Here is a 16,869-nt window from a genome sequence, read left to right on the forward strand (position 1 = left end):
GAAGAAAAAAAAAAAAAAAAAAAAAAAAAAAAAAAGGAGTCTTCTTTGTAGTGACATCATGTATCATCATAATGGTACTTAGGACATGGGTTTTACACATTATTCTATCTGCCTAGCCAGATGATGGTTACTTATACACTGTAAGTTTATTCACCATATTAACAAAACATTATAAAAAACAATCAAGAAAAAAAATAGAACAAACCAAAAAAAGCTTACCTATGTAATTTAGAATAAATCCTTGACCTTTGCCAAAGATCATACCAGCTGGATCGGAGTGAAACTGAATTGAGAGGTCCGGTGATGATGAATAGAGTTTCTGAGGGCCGCTGCTTCCAAAAAATTGCCCCAAAATCTTGGAGGTAATTTCATCTCCATCATAGATGGTCAGTATATCATTGTTGCTTAGATTCAATCTGCAATTGCAATGAAATTCAAATAAACTTATTCAGGTTTTATGCTTATGGTAGTATAAGTTACAATCAAGTCTTGCATAAACAATGTCAGTAAGATCACTTCCTTAAATATATTCTGAATCCAGGAAAAATGTATTAAAAGAGGCATGGTTACCGTGCAAGTACTAACAAGTTTAGTTTGAGCTATCATCACCCTTTGTTTGTTTGGGTTTCCTCTGGACACTCTGGTTTCCTCCCACACCCCAAACACATAGTTCTCACCCAAGATTGACTATGGTAGGAATTATGGTAGATGGTGATCCTGAGGGACAGTTAGAGACAAAAATGTATACTCTTTAAAACACAGAAACTCCAGCACTCCAGGGGCACTGGGATGCTCGGAGGAATCCAGGAATGTTTCAGAAAATCCTTTATTTCCACTTTGGCTTCAATTCATAAAGACTCAGTGTTTGATGGATTGTTGCAGTGCATGGAAAATGGAATGCAGATATAGATAGCGTTTTATTTTCTTATGCAGTAGAGTCCCGGTTATATGGAACTCAACTAACCAGCAGTCTCAACCAACCAGCACAAATCGCTGGCAGTACTCACAGTGCTGACTGCCAACTTCTTGTTGTAGGCTGTTTTGGGGTTCTGCTGTGCTTAAAGAGGGATTTAACTCTGACATAACATTCAGTAAAAACATATTTCCTACTTTTTATTACCCATACAGTTATCATGTTTGCCTTTGTTCACAAGTATTATTGTCTGTTTACAAATTAAAAGTTCCAAAAAGTACAGTTTATCTGCACTGAAACCTGCCATTGAAATTTACTGCATAGCTGCTGTATTTATATATTAAAATGTATCCAGTGAGAATGTGTCATCTCCTGTTTAAACTTTTGGCTTGTATTCAGCTGAGACACTGCAGCTACTTATCAGCTACTTTTGTAATCACTTCCTCAAGTTCGGAAATGGCACAGAGTTTCCGACTGAAGGAGAAGTGCTGTGTTTAACTGTCTGAATGCTATTCTGCTGCCAGTGTTTTTTCTGGTAGTACCTTCTTTGCTGTAAAGAATATTTTAGAGCAAAGAAGAAATGCTGAGTTTCATACCACTTTAATTACTGGGATCCACAGCTCCCCCAAAATGAATACACTTTCAATTACTGTATTTTAACATTTATTACAGAGTTCATGGTATGTATATAGGGTGTGGTATAGTGCTGTGTTACCTAGGTCTATTTTTAACATATAGGACCATATCCTATTCAAGGTGATAAGTAGCTTGCAGATGCGAGCTACTTATCACCTTGCCATCGTGCGAGGATTACTGGCAAATCCTATTGCCCATATCCTTCGCGCGATGGCCGACCGTTAAGGAGCATTAGTCAGGCGAAAGCCTGAGCGATGCTCCCTATTACTGGGCGATGGGGAGTGAGGTTTACGCTGTGGTGCTGTCCATCAGCACCACGGCCTCACTCCCCACACATGCGCAACTGCCCGCCGAACATCGCCGCCATCTTCTGCTGCTGCATCTGGGGGTCTCCTTTAATAAGGAGACCCCAGAGCTCCCCGTCTGGTCGCCGCACAGTTTGGAAGCCCCCACGCAGCTCTGCAAAGGCTCCCCTGTCATTATACATACGCCGCCGATCACCCGACGTCTCTCGCCGCAAAATCCGTCACGTAATTACAGTGTATCTAACACTGTAATTACTGTCCGCATAGGAGCCCGGGCAAAGCATCTTTGAATCTGCAGCCGGGCTCCCCATTGGTCCGCTGTCTGAGCCAATAAAATGGCTCAGACAGCGGACCAATGGGGAGCCCGGCTGCAGATTCAAAGATGCTTTGCCTGGGCTCCTATGCGGACAGTAATTACAGTGTCAGATACACTGTAATTACGTGACGGATTTTGTGGCGAGAGGCATCGGGTGATCGTCGGCGTATGTATAATGACAGGGGAGCCTTTGCAGAGCTGCGTAGCTTCTAAACTGTGCGGCGACCCGACGGGGAGCTCTGGGGGTCTCCTTATTAAAGGAGACCCCCAGATGCAGCGGCGACAACGTGCGTTAGCTAGTTTAGACCTGCTTTTTGCAGGTCTAAGCTAACGCTCATGTCTGCCGAGAAGCATCGCTTCCCGGAGGCATGAACAGGGTAATTGGATACCGTGTTAAGAACTCGCTGGGCGATTATATCGCCCAAGCGAGTTCTTTTCCGCCTGGGGGGGTCTAAAGTTTAATTAGATTAGGCGATGCCCCCATCGCCTAAGTTAAGAACTCGCCAGTGCTTAGCGCTGGCGAGTTCAGCAATAGAATATGGCCCATAGGCTCATATGCAATTAACTCTTCCTCCTTAGTTTTCTCCTAGGTGACATTTTCAAAATTGTCAATAAAATGCCCTTTAACCTTTTCACCTCCCCCAGCACGAGTATCTACGTCCCTGTATTTACACAAATATAAACAAATACAAACACTTGGTTCTGTTTCTATTTTTAGAACACACTAACTCTGTATCTCCATCTTGTGGCCAAAAAGTAAAACCACATCCAAATACCCTATTATACACCTTCTCATAGAAAAATGAAATACATTTTCATTATTTTTAAAAACCCTTCGAGGTGAAATGGTTAAACCAGCAGGAAGCAAGCAAATACTCAAAATAATTTTGCTAGTACTTTTTTCACCTACTTTTTGATACTTTTTTAATTGCAGAGTGCTGAAAAGTTATTTTAAATAGAAGTTGAAAAAATATCTCCTGGGAGAAAACTCAGGAGAAAAGGTTAATTGCATATGGGCCCTAGTCTCAAGCAACCAGAAAGCACACTTATCCAGCCGGCATCAGCCGATCCCCATTGGTGCCGATAACCAAGACTCTACTGTACTGACAACTAAAGTCCAAGCTGATTTAAATAAACATAACATTTGTATCAGCTTGATTTAAAAATAAACATAACACTTGTATGAAATCATAATGTGGATTTAGGTTATAGAATGCACATGCAATTTGGAAAACATGAAAGAGGAGAATAAATAGAATAAACAGCATCAGCTGGAATCATTCGAACCTCTTCGTCAAAGCAATCGCACAATGTGATCAGACATTTAATCTGGTCACCTCCCGTAACATCAGAAGCACACACAGAACATCACTGGCACTGCATGCAATATTCCATTTTGCCAACTGAGGATGTGGATTCATACAAATCATATAGGGGCACGGCAGTGGACAGAAGAGCAATATGACAGAAACTAAGGGTGGTAACTAGAAACCATTGTCTGTCTCATATAATATCAGCCCTGCTTGGAAAATCATCTCAGTGTATTAAAGATTTGATAGCTTGGAAATTACAACCATTTTCCTACTGTTCTCTGCTCAGTGAGCCATACTGATTGAAGGGAAAACCATGAATAGGAATTTTAGCTGAAGATGGTTTGTCCTGAGGGTGTAGATGGCATGGCTTGGAATACGCCGCCAGGAGATTTGGGCACAGGGTAAAGCCAATAAACGGCTAACCCTGCTCCTGGTGGAGTTAATTACTATTCCCCCTCCAGGAAAGATGTAATAGAGCTTCCAGCTATGGCTGGTGGTTGAATTAAAGTGTTTTTGTAGTAATTTGTGCTGTGTCTTTTGACGGCGCCCAAATTACTCACTGAGCACTGCTATTGCCATAATTCCTTTTACGGCCTATGGTGGCGCTGGCTGCGCCCAAATCTCCTGTGCTGTTTTTACAGCGCTTGTGTAGATGTTCATGTGCTCTCATGTACAGAAATCCATGGGTTACAAAACTGATATCCAACCCCCACTGCACAGTCCATGTACTGTATATGTGTACCTACGCTATGTGAGTTTAGGGATGCTCATTCAGATTTTTTTGGAAATGAAATTTCCGCATTTCTGATTGGAACTCTTGGAAGATGGAAATCAGAATTCCGCGGAAATCCGATTTACTGCAACTCTGTAATTTTAGTCCAATCACAGAACTCAGAAGCACTGGACCAATCAGAGAATGCAGAATTTTTCCACAAAAATTAGATTACCGTGGTCATTTTAGACCAATCACAAGATTCCATTTTTCCGATTTCCGATTTTCTGATTCTTTTTTTTTGTCATTTTTGCATCCTCTGAGGCAAAACAGAAAGTCGGAAATTGGCATTGGCGGAACTCGGAATTACCATACATTTTATTTTAAAACTATAATGGCTAAAAACATAATGTTTTTTTTCAATTTTTTCTTATTATTCCTATTAAAATGCACTTATTTTTTTTTGAATAAAATAATACTTAGCATAATGTACCATCCAAAGAAAGCCTTATTGGTGGTAAAAAAAACAAGGTAGAGATCATTTTGTTGTGATAAATAGTGATAAAGTTATTGGGGAATGAATGGGAGAAGAGCAGAAATATGAAAATTCCTCTTGTCCATAAGGCGAAAACAACCTGCGGGCTGAAGTGGTTAACATTAACAAGTGTTTTTTTCAGGTTGCATAACACACTATAGGTCCACTTTAAGTAGTCATAGAAACAGGGTAATTTGTAAATGCCTTTAATATACATGCACTTTATAATTATATGTATTGTTTTATAAAGTGCCAACATATTCCACACCACTGGACATTTACTTTGTAGGCACAAACATATTTCCCAGCTCAGCTATCCGCTAGTACAGTACTGAACTGCGCAAGTGAGGCTGCACAAGGAACTTCATTAGATTCAATAAAGAACATTCATATGCCTGCAAGATATTTACTCTGATCTTCTCCAGTAAATCCTGTGAATATCTGCCTTACTTTGGTGTTCTTGTTTGGTAAGAAGTCAATCTAATACAGGGATAAGAGGATTTTTTTGTTTATAAGTCCAGCTTTACAGTCTGCTGTCAGTGGCTGTGACAAAAAATGCTGCCCTAACAAACAATACAGATCTTAGAATTGTTATATAACAAGATGCCTCAGCTGCTGCCCAGGTGTTATGCTTGAGGTTCCTCCGTGACAGTCTCATAAAATATTCAGACTGTGTTTCCTAATTTGGACACACCAAACGCATTTTTCACGGATTTTTGTTTGTCATGCTGTTTAATCCAATGTCAATATCTAAAGACACAAAAGGCAAACAATAAGGATGAGTTCTGCAATGAGGCTGGCAATGCCCACTAGAATGATGCCAATAAGTCATGTGGAGTTCTTTAAATGCATTGCTAAGATCCCATTGTTCCACCACCTGGGATATTAGCAACCTAGTAGAGAAGTCATGTAATTCCTTAGTATTGCTGGCTGAATATGGATTTATCGTATGTCATTTTTAGGTCACGGAGGGGGAAAAGAAGATGGAAACCCCACTCCCAATCTCCTGTCCCCTGCCAGTCTTTGAATACAGGATCTATTGATATCTTCTTTCCAGGGCTGTTGCTGGGTACAGGCAACAAAGGCACCTGCCTTAGGCTTAAAGTATACCTTAGCACTGGATAAAAATTAAAAATGGGGGAGCAGGCATGTGTACCGCACTGTCCTTATACCCACTGCTCCCCCATTCTCCTCCATCCCCCTTTGTTAAGTTTTAATAGCCCCCAAAGCGCATACAAGAGAAATCACCGCTGGGAGACTTTGCCACAGGATACAGGGGATTAATTACTATACAGCGTTAATTAATATTGCCCCTCCTGGTCCAAATGGAATGGATGGTGGGGAATGATGTAATCCGGCTTCCAGCTATTGCTGGCAGCTGAATGACAGTGTTTTAAAAGTAACTGCAGCTCTGTCTTCTGATGGCGCAAAAGTTACTCACTGTGCACCGCTATAGCCGTAATTCCTATTACGGTCTACGGTGGTGCCGGCTGCACCCAAATCTCCTGCGCTCTAATGGATGTGCTCACCTAAAGCTACTTCCGAGTCTCGAGGGTTGATAATAAGTGCGGAGGTGCTGCCCAGCGACGCATGCCTGCGGCTGGGAGCGCTCCGCACATGCGCACTCCAAAGTTGTGATGTTGTGTGCATGAACAGTGCACTCACAGCTGCAGGCACACGATTAAGGACACGCGTAGCTGGGCAACACCTGCGCACTGATCACCGACCCTCCCTACCTGGAAATAGCTCAGTGTGTGTGTGTGTGTGTGTGTGTGTGTGTGTGGGGGGGGGGGGGGGGGGGGGCTGTGGTATGGCTATTAAAACTTAATGGAGTGGGATGGAGGAGAACAGGGGGAGCAGTAGGCATGAGGACAGCACAGTACTCCTGCTCGTCCCATTTTTAATTTTTATTCAGTACTAAGGTATCCTTTAACCCAGCTCTGAAGGTGTGCGTTGCAGCAGCAGCCCCACAGAGGACAGAACTCAGAAAGCCTGTCTCCAGCCTCACTGCTGTTAGTGAGACTTTTGGCAGCTGTGAAAATGGGAGGAGGCTGGAAGTTTGTGTAGTGTAGCAGTATGTGAGTGAGGAGACATGTATTTATTGTTTTTATTAATATTTAGTATTATACTGCCGTCATCTTCCGCAACACTGTACCGATTATATTGTCTTGTCACTTAACTGTCCCTCAGAGGGGCTCACAATCTAATCCCTACCATAGTCGTATGTTTATGTATGAATCATATAGAGTATGTTTCATAGTCTAGGGCCAATTTAGGGGGAAGCCAATTAACTTATCTGTTTGTTTTTGGGATGTGGTAGAAAACTGGAGTGCCCGGAGGAAACCCACACAGACACGGGGAGATCATACAAAATCTGTGCAGACGGTGCCAGGCTAGGATCTGAACCAGGGACCAAGCACTGCAAGGCGAGAGTGCTAGCCACAAGCTGTGTGTGTGTGTGTGTGTGTGTGCCTTGAGGGTGCTCTTGTGTCAGTGCTACGTTTTGAGTATTAACTGAGACTTGGAAGGCCTGTTTATTCAAAAAGAAAATGAACCATAGCAAGTGTAAGATTACATTTTTAACACAAAAAAAAATGCTGCAGTGCAATTTATGAAGATGTGATGAGAGCATTGCTGGTGTTGCTTTGACCTTATGACTCTAAATCAAAATATATTTATGTGGGACCATTATTCCAAAAATATGGCATGAGATTAGGTAAAGTTTCTATAAAAAAAAAGGCTTTTCAATGACACTAAGGTACAATCGGTTTGCTGATGGACCTGCAATGACACTTGGGCACTTTCTGTTAGCTGGGTATGCTGCATTTGAATCTGGGAGCATTCTATTGGCTGGAGGATGCAACAATAGCATCTGGAGTGTAATGTATGTCAATTAATGCTTATTTTACTTGATAATTACCTCACAAGGGTGATAGCGTGTTGGCCTGCCTAGGGCACCAAAATGGTTACATATGGCCTTGCCTCTTATCCACCCTATCAGAAGTCCTTTTACCACTCCACTATCATTTTTTTCCCTCCTGTTGGGCCAATCAGATATGAAATGAACTACTTAGCACTGCTTTGCTTAGATTGGATTCATCACTTGCAATGTCAAATTTGCCTATGGCCACCTTAACAAACACATTTATCTATATCCAAAAATATGAAATGTGACTTTATTGGCTTACTTTGACTATATTTACGCCATCACACCCAATGTCTATGCTTGCCGCATATTACACAAGAGTGATCTGGAGCCCTGTCATCAGCATAGTGAAGTTTTCCATCAGGGGTTTCTATTGGTCCTTTCACATGGCTCGGTGTGGTTAATTTGAATTTCCCACTGCAACTTATTTGAATTTTTGCAAAATGAGGTAACAACGCTAAATAGTAATGCAGTAATTATTAGAATTTTTCACTGATGAAGACCAATAGGAAGCCCTGGTGGAAAATGCAAATATGCCAGTAATGAGGTTTCTGGATCAGACTTATGTTAGGATGCAGTGATTACAAATTGAATGCCACTGGAAAATTAAAAGAAGGATAAAAGAAGAATAAGACAGAAAATTGACAAAAGAATAAAAGAATACACAAACAAAGGGAAAACAATAAAAAAAAATACAGAAAGAGCAAGAAGCATACAGATCAGATTGCCGAAGTATACACATGTAAAAGTATACAGAACAATAGAGATAAGTACAGAGTAAAAACGAAAACATATTTTGAAATAGATTTTATTAAAGCATTTAGAAAACGTTGAGCAATTATTATAAAGAAAATCTTTTTTTTCCTGTCATTAAAATGTCGATTTAATGATTTATTGTTGCTGCTCCATGGTAAAGTCTTTCAAGTGTCCCAAAGATAAAATATGTGAATTTATTAACCTTTTTTTTTTAACCGGTTCAGCACCGCAGTCCGAAAATCTCATGCATCCGAGCAACGTTCACCTCCCATTCATTCGCCTATAACTTTATTGCTACTTATCACAATGAATTGATCTAGATCTTGTTTTTTCCGCCACTAATTAGGCTTTCTTTGGGTGCTACATTTTGCTAAGAATTATTTTTTTCTAAATCCATTTTAACAGGAAGATTAAGAAAGAAATGAAAAAAATTCATTATTTCTCAGTTTTAGGCCATTATAGTTTGAAATTAATATACGCTACCGTAATTAAAACTCATGTATTTTATATGCCAATCTGTCCCGGTTATTACACCATTTAAACGATGTCCCTATCACAATTTATGGTGCCGATATTTCATTTAGAAATAAAGGTGCATTTTTTCAATTTGCGTCCATCACTATTTATAAGCTTATAATTTTAAATAATATAATAACATACTCTCTTGACGTGCATATTTAAAAAGTTCAGACCCTTTGGTAACTATTTATGTTGTTTTTGTTTTTTTTTATTGTATATTTTTTTATTTTTTTTTTAATAAAAAATGTATGTGGGTAATTTTTGGTGTGGGAGGGAAACTGTTTGTTTTACATGTAAAATAATAGTTTTCTTTAATTAAAAATGTATGTGGGTGCAGTTTACTATTTGGCCACAAGATGGCCACAGTGAAAAAATTCCTAGATGCGAACGATTTCGCATCCAGGAACTAAAGATCAGAGGAGTTGTTTCCTTGGGCCAGAAATACCGCGCTCTCTGGAGAGAAAGCGTCGATATTTCTGCGGGGAGGTTAGATCGGTGAATGGGAATTATATTCCCATTCACTGATCGGGGGGCTAGCGGGGGGCGGCGGGTACGCGTGCGGGCGTGCGCCCGATTGCGCGCACCTTGCAGGGGAAGATGCAGTGCCTATCTGGACGAGAAAGCTCGTCCAGATAGGCCGAACTGGTTAAATCTATCCCCTGCACTTAGAGGCTGTTCTCTGCCAAGAAATAGTTTAATGGCTGTAATTCCTTATCAGTGAGGATTACGCTATTGTCCGACTGGGTCCCAACTGGAGTGACACTGTCACATACTTAAAAGTTAACACTTCCAGGCAGAAAAAGAAAAATAGGAACACAGCCTAGTTATGAATATGCTTGGCACTGTACATACAACTTGAAAAAATCAATTAACCCTTCGCACACTCACATGCAAATGTTCAAACAAATGCATTCACAGATTTACTCATCCAGGCACAACTGTTATCCCTACAGCTAAATTAAAAGCCAGGGTTTTAGTTCACAGAAGAATGCATTCTTATGCTTAGTCACCTATACTGCGTAGAAGTACCCAGGTAAACATAGGTGTCCTAACTCTGGCCCTGTAACATGCATAGTGCAGACATGCAAACACATTCATTGCATCAAACCTATCAATGGATTAGGAGCACACATCCTAACTTCCTCTCCTGGGAAAGACAGTGCATCTTACCAATCGCACAAGGGAGCTAATGTTATGTGTCCATGTGCACCATGCGCATACACCAGCATAAGCTGTCTGCATGCTGACAAACATACAGGGGAAGGGGGGAGTGCACCAAATTGGATGCTAGCCACAGGGGTCAATGATAAGAATAAACATACATATATCCAGGCACATCGCCTCTAGTTAGGACATTAAATAAATTATTAGGGAAAGGGAGGTGCTGAAGGGGGTGTGGCTAGAAACAGCAAAAATCAATTAACCCTTCGAACACTCACATGCAAATGTTCAAACAAATGCATTCACAGATTTACTCATCCAGGCACAACTGTTATCCCTACAGCTAAATTAAAAGCCAGGGTTAATTGATTTTTGCTGTTTCTAGCCACACCCCCTTCAGCACCTCCCTTTCCCTAATAATTTATTTAATGTCCTAACTAGAAGCGATGTGCCTGGATATATGTATGTACATACAACTTGGGTACACTTTAAAGGGAAGGTTCAGGGAGGGGATTAAAAAAATAAAAATAAATTTCCACTTACCTGGGGCTTCCTCCAGCCCGTGGCAGGCAGGAGGTGCCCTCGCCGCCGCTCCGCAGGCTCCCGGTGGTCTCCGGTGCCCGACCCGACCTGGCCAGGCCGGCTGCCAGGTCGGGCTCTTCTGCGCTCCATTTCCTGGGACTTCTACGTCCCACACCGGCGCGCTGACGTCATCGGACGTCCGCCGGGCTGTACTGCGCATGCGCAGAACTACTGCGCATGCGCAGTACAGCCCGGCGGACGTCAGATGATGTCAGCGCGCCAGCGTGGGATGCAGAAGTCCCAGAAAATGGAGCGCAGAAGAGCCCGACCTGGCAGCCGGCCTGGCCAGGTCGGGTCGGGCACCGGAGACCACCGGGAGCCTGCGGAGCGGCGGCGAGGGCACCTCCTGCCTGCCACGGGCTGGAGGAAGCCCCAGGTAAGTGGAAATTTATTTTTATTTTTTTAATCCCCTCCCTGAACCTTCCCTTTAAATCAGTTTAACTATAACACTGAAAATGGGTGTATTGAAGATTGGGGGTGCTGTTCAGAGAACTTTGCAATAAATGCAGACAACTGAAGCTCATATTATTTTCGGTTTTGCTTACTCTTTAAATGTCAATCAAACAAAATCTGTAGCTTATTGCATGCTTATCATACATAGCAGTGTAATGTTATAATCTGTAATTATTACATCATGCACCTAATGGTATCAGCACAAGGCAAAAACATATGCTTTGTCTTACAGCATGACCTCTAGCTTTATCTGTCTTCTATTTTATTAAGCTTAAAAGGGACAATAAAACTTGGCAGTATATGTTATATTTCGCTCCATCACCTTCAATAGCCTTGGCAGTTCATGTCATACATTAGAATAGATCATATTCTGTCAGGGACCTTTTGCATATGAAAGAATTAAACCCTGATTACTCGAATAATAAAATAAGGTTCCAAGACTTTGAAGCTCTGATCCGTATTGCAGCCCATTCTTTGGCTCCACAACCTCCATGGGAAGCTGGGGAAATAGCATTTTAATCATCCTATCTCCCACTCTTAATGCCAAAAAGATAAATAATAACCACATGAATCCATTGAGTAACCGCATTTGGTTATTTATGTGCTCGTCTGTTTATTTTGCTTTTTGCACAGTTCCGTAATTGTTAATTATTCAGTTATAATTCAGCTAGAGATTTATTTTCTCATTTCTGAAATTCTGGGACAGGAATAAAAATAAAAGTATAATTTAATATGCGGAATGATAAATATTGCCAGTGCTGAATAAATGCATGACTCTAGCTTGGTCTAGAGAATGATAATGAGCTTTTATTATACAATTTACCTTACCCTTTGAACAGTTGTAATAGAAATGTGTGCTGCATCATCAGTATTGGATGTGTTCAAATTAGAGTGAAACTATGACAGATAACAAAACATGACAGACCTAATTTACAGAATGCTGCACTGTTGTGTGCAAAAACCCAGAGCAGTAAGTCTAAAGCTGCTTTCAACACTTAACCACTTCACTACACAGGCTATTTTACCCTTTACTTTCACCTTTTAGCACTCCTCCCATGCATTAGGCCATAGCATTATCACTGCTTACCACACTTAAATGATCTATATCTTTTCACCACAAATTAAGCTTTTTTTTGAGCAATACATGATTTCAGTAATTACTTTATTTTGTATGTATTTTATAGGAAATAACAAGGAAAAAATACACTATTTCTCCAATTCTATCCCCCATAGTTTTAAGTGAAGGTGATACCACATGCCTTGAGAAAGGGGGACTGTGTGAGGCCCCCGAAACAATTATCGGATACTGTGTGGAAATGGTTGCACAATAAAAGTGCAAAGCATTTAAGGAAACACTGGTGTGCTGGTAACTTGTGTTGACTGTTGTAATTATTGTGACTTTGCCATAAGTCACTTCACCAAGCACTCAGACTTTTTTAAGGTGTGCCTGCTACATTGGATATACAGTTTTAAGTGAAACAATGCCACTATAGATAAAACCCACACATTTTTGGTAATTGGACTAAAAGGAGGTTTGGTAATGTGATTATAAGGAGGTTTGATAATGGGAAGTTGAGGCAACTTGGTAATTGCAGGATTTGGAAACTTAGTAATGGGAGGATGAGGAGGCTTGGTAATTGGACGATGAGGCGGCTTGGTAATGAAAGGATGAGGAGGCTTGATAATTGGATTACGAGAAGGTTTGGTAATGGGATTATAAAGAGGTTTAATAATGGGATTATATGGAGGTTTGGTAATGGAAGGTTTAGAAGGCTTGGCAATGGGAGGATTAGGAGGCTTGGTAATGGGAGGATGATAAAGTTTGGCAATGGAAGGATTGCTTTTTTAAAGAGAGTCTGAAGCGAGAATAAATCTCGCTTCAGACCTCATAAATAGCAGGGGCACGTGTGCCCCTGCTAAAACGCCGCTATAGCGCGGCTTAACGGGGGTCCCTTCCCCCCCAAATCCCCCTCGATACACCCGGGGAGCGCTTCCTGGTTGGGGCAGGGCTAACCGCCGCAGCCCTGCCCCACGCGCGTCTGTCAGCGCGTATCTCCGCCTCTCCCCCGCCCCTCTCAGTCTTCCTTCACTGAGAGGGGCGGGGGAGAGGCGGCGATGCGCCGCTGACAGACGCGACTGGAGGCAGGGCTGCAGCCGTTAGCCCTGCCTCCAGGAAGGGAAATTCTGCGACCTTTCTACGACACACTTTTGCGGGGGGTGGGTTGGGGGTGAAGGGACCCCTGTTTAGCCGCGGGATAGCGGCGTTTTAGCAGGGGCACATGTGCCCCTGCTATTTATGAGCTCTGAAGCGAGATTTATTCTCGCTTCAGAGTCTCTTTAAGGTGGTTTAGGAAGCGCGGTGATGAGACTATGAGGAGGCTTGGTAATGAAAGGATGAGGACTTATGGTAATCAGAGGGTGAGAAGGCTTGGTAATGATGAGAAGATAAGAAGTTCTGGCAACAGAAGAATGAGAAGGCATGATAATGGGACAATGAGGAGTATTGACAATGGAAGGATTAGGAGGCTCAGTAATAGGAGTTATTTGTGTATGTGTCCCAGCCAGTGACAAATAAATACAATTATTAATATTACTATTATTATTTTAATCCAGCAACATCGTAGGCACATATAACTATAACAAACATAGGAGGAAAAATTGACCCTTTCCAAGAGATTGCAATCCAAGCGGTGAAAGAATATAGGATACAGTAAGTAACGGGAATTGAAGAGGGTGCAGGTGAAAAGAACGTACCTAGTCAATAATTAAAGGCTTTGTTAGAGAGGAAGATGGGTTTGTGATTTTCAAGTGGTGGATCTGAAAGCTTTAAAGGTGACAAGTCTAATAGGATAAGGAAGGTCTAGGGAAGTCTAGTGCATGGAAAGAGGTAATAACTAAGATGTTGCAGGTCATTAGAGGAGCAGAAAATGATGATTTGAGCCTATTTTTCTGTGGAGTCAGAAAATTGGTAGGACAAGAGCTGTGAAGTGGTTTAAAAGCAAATTGAAATTGATGCTAAGGGGAATTGGAAGCCAGTGAAGAGATATGCCGAGAGGCACAGGAGATGAGTAGTCAGAGTCTAGCTGCAAAATTTGTGATGAATTTTAGAAGCAAGAGACTAGTTAGTGGAACACCAGATAAGAGTGTACTGCGGAAACCAAGGTGAGAAACTATAAGGCTGTTTTCTGGTCTCTCGAGATAGGAAGAGGCAGATTTAATATATAATATTGGTGCATATTCTGGTTGTAGATTGTGAAGAAAATGACTAAGTCAAAGGTTACACAAATATTCTAACTTCAAATGCGTAAATGTCCCTGGATGCAGTCATCAAACATTATTATTTTTATTTACTTACTCTATAATAGTGTATTTAAAATGTCATCTATAGATTTGTAAATTCTCCGTAGTGGTCAGACACTACAGTTAGGAGCCTTGAACAAAATAAGCCATTCAGACAGTGTATTGGTTTCAATCAGTTAAAGGCATACATAGAAAGAAAGTATATTACAATTACTTTACTGCATTACTAAGCAGAACATTATACAGAATACAAAAAGAACTACTGTATTTCAAATAGCTTCGTATTCATAAAACCTTCCTTCACAGCCACTTCACAAATTGCAACTTTAATTGTATCTCTATTCCCTGGCTCAGTATTACAATATTTGTCTTCATAAAATTGGAAGTACTGGCAGATTATGAGTTTCTCATGTCCAAAAAGCAAAATTAAGATAAATCACCTGAGGATAGTGGGCAAGGCCATAAAAACCACTGGTTTGTTTACCTTGTACACATATATACACACAAATTATATCCAAATTGCTCCTGGTCAATACTGTGAATGTAATGCTTTACTGATATTGTACTCATGGAGAGAAGGGAGATCCCCTCAGATACCTAATCTTTACAAACATTGTCCCCAACAGCAGCTTGTATATTTTGGACACTATACACCAGCTCTAATATCCACTTACATGTGGTAAACTGGACTTCTGTCCTCTACTTCAGAAGCAAAGATTCTGCCCTCCAAAGGTAGAAGACAGATGAGCTTATAGCAGAAGCCATGGTGTAGAGGTAATGCACCTACCTTTACAATCCTTTCCTGTTTGTAGCCAGGTAGAAGAAGAGGCTTTCACAGAAATATCATGAATAGCAAAGAGCTCATCTAGTCTTAAAAAAGTGTCAATTAGGGCATGAAGCCATGACTTTGCTCTTCCTTATACACCAATGTTCGTAAGACTTTCTGACCCCTATGCATTTCACTTTTTCTCCTGAGTTATCTCCTAGGAGATCATTTTCAGCTTCTCTTTAAAATAACTTTTCAACATTTTATAATTAAAAAAGTACCCAAAAGTTGATGAAAAGGTCATATTAAAATTATTTTGAGTATTTTCTTGCTTGCTGCTTGTTTAAAAGGCATTTTATAACAAGGCATGAAAATATCCCCTAGGAGAAAACTCAGGAGAAAAAGTGAATTGCATATGGGCCACTGTATGAATGAAATGGTCGAGTTTGGAAGTGTTACTGTCACATGACATGGGATGGAAGCCGCATAGTGATTGGCTGGCACAGCACTTGCTGAAGGGGAGTGAAAAGGACCTGTATTGCCACCGGGAGCAGGTAAAATATAACAACGCTGTTTCTCTGCATACTCATGGGACTTGCCCCCCTTCCACCATGATGGAGGTTGGGGAAGGGGGTAACCGACAGATTTCTACAGGGGAGGGGTGCTGCTAGCCTGCTACCGTGTTTCCCCGAAAATAAGACAGTGTCTTATATTAACCACTTCACCACTGAGGGGTTTTACCCCCTGAGCACCAGAGCAATTTTCACCTTTCAGCGCTCCTTCCATTCATTCGTCTATAACTTTATTATTACTTATCACAATGAAATGAACTATATTTTTTTTTTCCGCCACCAATTAGGCTTTCTTTAGGTGGGACATTATGCCAAAAATTATTTTATTCTAAATGTGTTTTAATGGAAAAATAGGAAAAATGTGGGAAAAAATTAATTATTTTTCAGTTTTCGGCCATTATAGTTTTTAAATAATGCATGCTACTGTAATTAAAACCCATGAAATTTATTTGCCCTTTTGTCCCGGTTATAAAACCATTTAAATTATGTCCCTATCACAATGTTTGGCGCCAATATTTTATTTGGAAATAAAGGTGCATTTTTTTTCAGTTTTGCGTCCATCCCTAATTACAAGCCCATAGTTTATAAAGTAACAGTGTTGTACCCTCCTGACATAAATATTTAAAAAGTTCAGTCCCTAAGGTAACTATTTATGTATTTTTTTAATTGAAATTTTTTTAATTTTTTTTTCATTACAAAAAAAAAAAAAAAATAGGGAGTGTGGGAGGTTTTGAGTTAATTTTTTGTGTATAACTTATTCATTTGTGTTTGAAAATTTTTTAGGGTGTAGTTTTACTATTTGGCCACAAGATGGCAACAGTAACTTTTTGTCTAATGCGACCTCCAAGCGTCCTTCCGGACGCTCGGAGGAAGTATAAGGAGGCTGGACACGTGAGTTTTTTTTCACATTGATCGCGCTGCCCATAGGAGAGCAGCGGATCATTGTGTGGCTTAGATCAACGAACGGGAATGGATTTTCCCATTCATTGATCTCCGGGCGAGCGGGTGGCGGCGTGTTTACTAGCGGCGGGCGGCGTGTTTACGAGCTGGAGCGCGGGCAGCGGCGGGAGTGCGCAAAGTACGGATTTCTCCGTCCCTGGGGGT

At 41.0% G+C, this 16,869-nt stretch overlaps 1 protein-coding gene across 2 annotated transcripts in view; it reads right to left on the reverse strand.

Moving 5' to 3' along the window:
- The window catches only part of SEZ6L (seizure related 6 homolog like), a 575,113-nt gene that overhangs the window by 91,741 nt on the left and 466,503 nt on the right, over positions 1-16,869 (reverse strand). For both annotated transcript variants that reach the window (XM_068238978.1, XM_068238971.1), the window contains exon 11: positions 220-416. In XM_068238978.1, coding sequence (XP_068095079.1) covers positions 220-416 — 197 coding nt within the window. The remainder of the gene's footprint in view (positions 1-219; positions 417-16,869) is intronic.

Source organism: Hyperolius riggenbachi, chromosome 1 (genome assembly GCF_040937935.1).
Source record: "Hyperolius riggenbachi isolate aHypRig1 chromosome 1, aHypRig1.pri, whole genome shotgun sequence".
Classification (NCBI taxonomy): Eukaryota; Metazoa; Chordata; class Amphibia; order Anura; family Hyperoliidae; genus Hyperolius; species Hyperolius riggenbachi.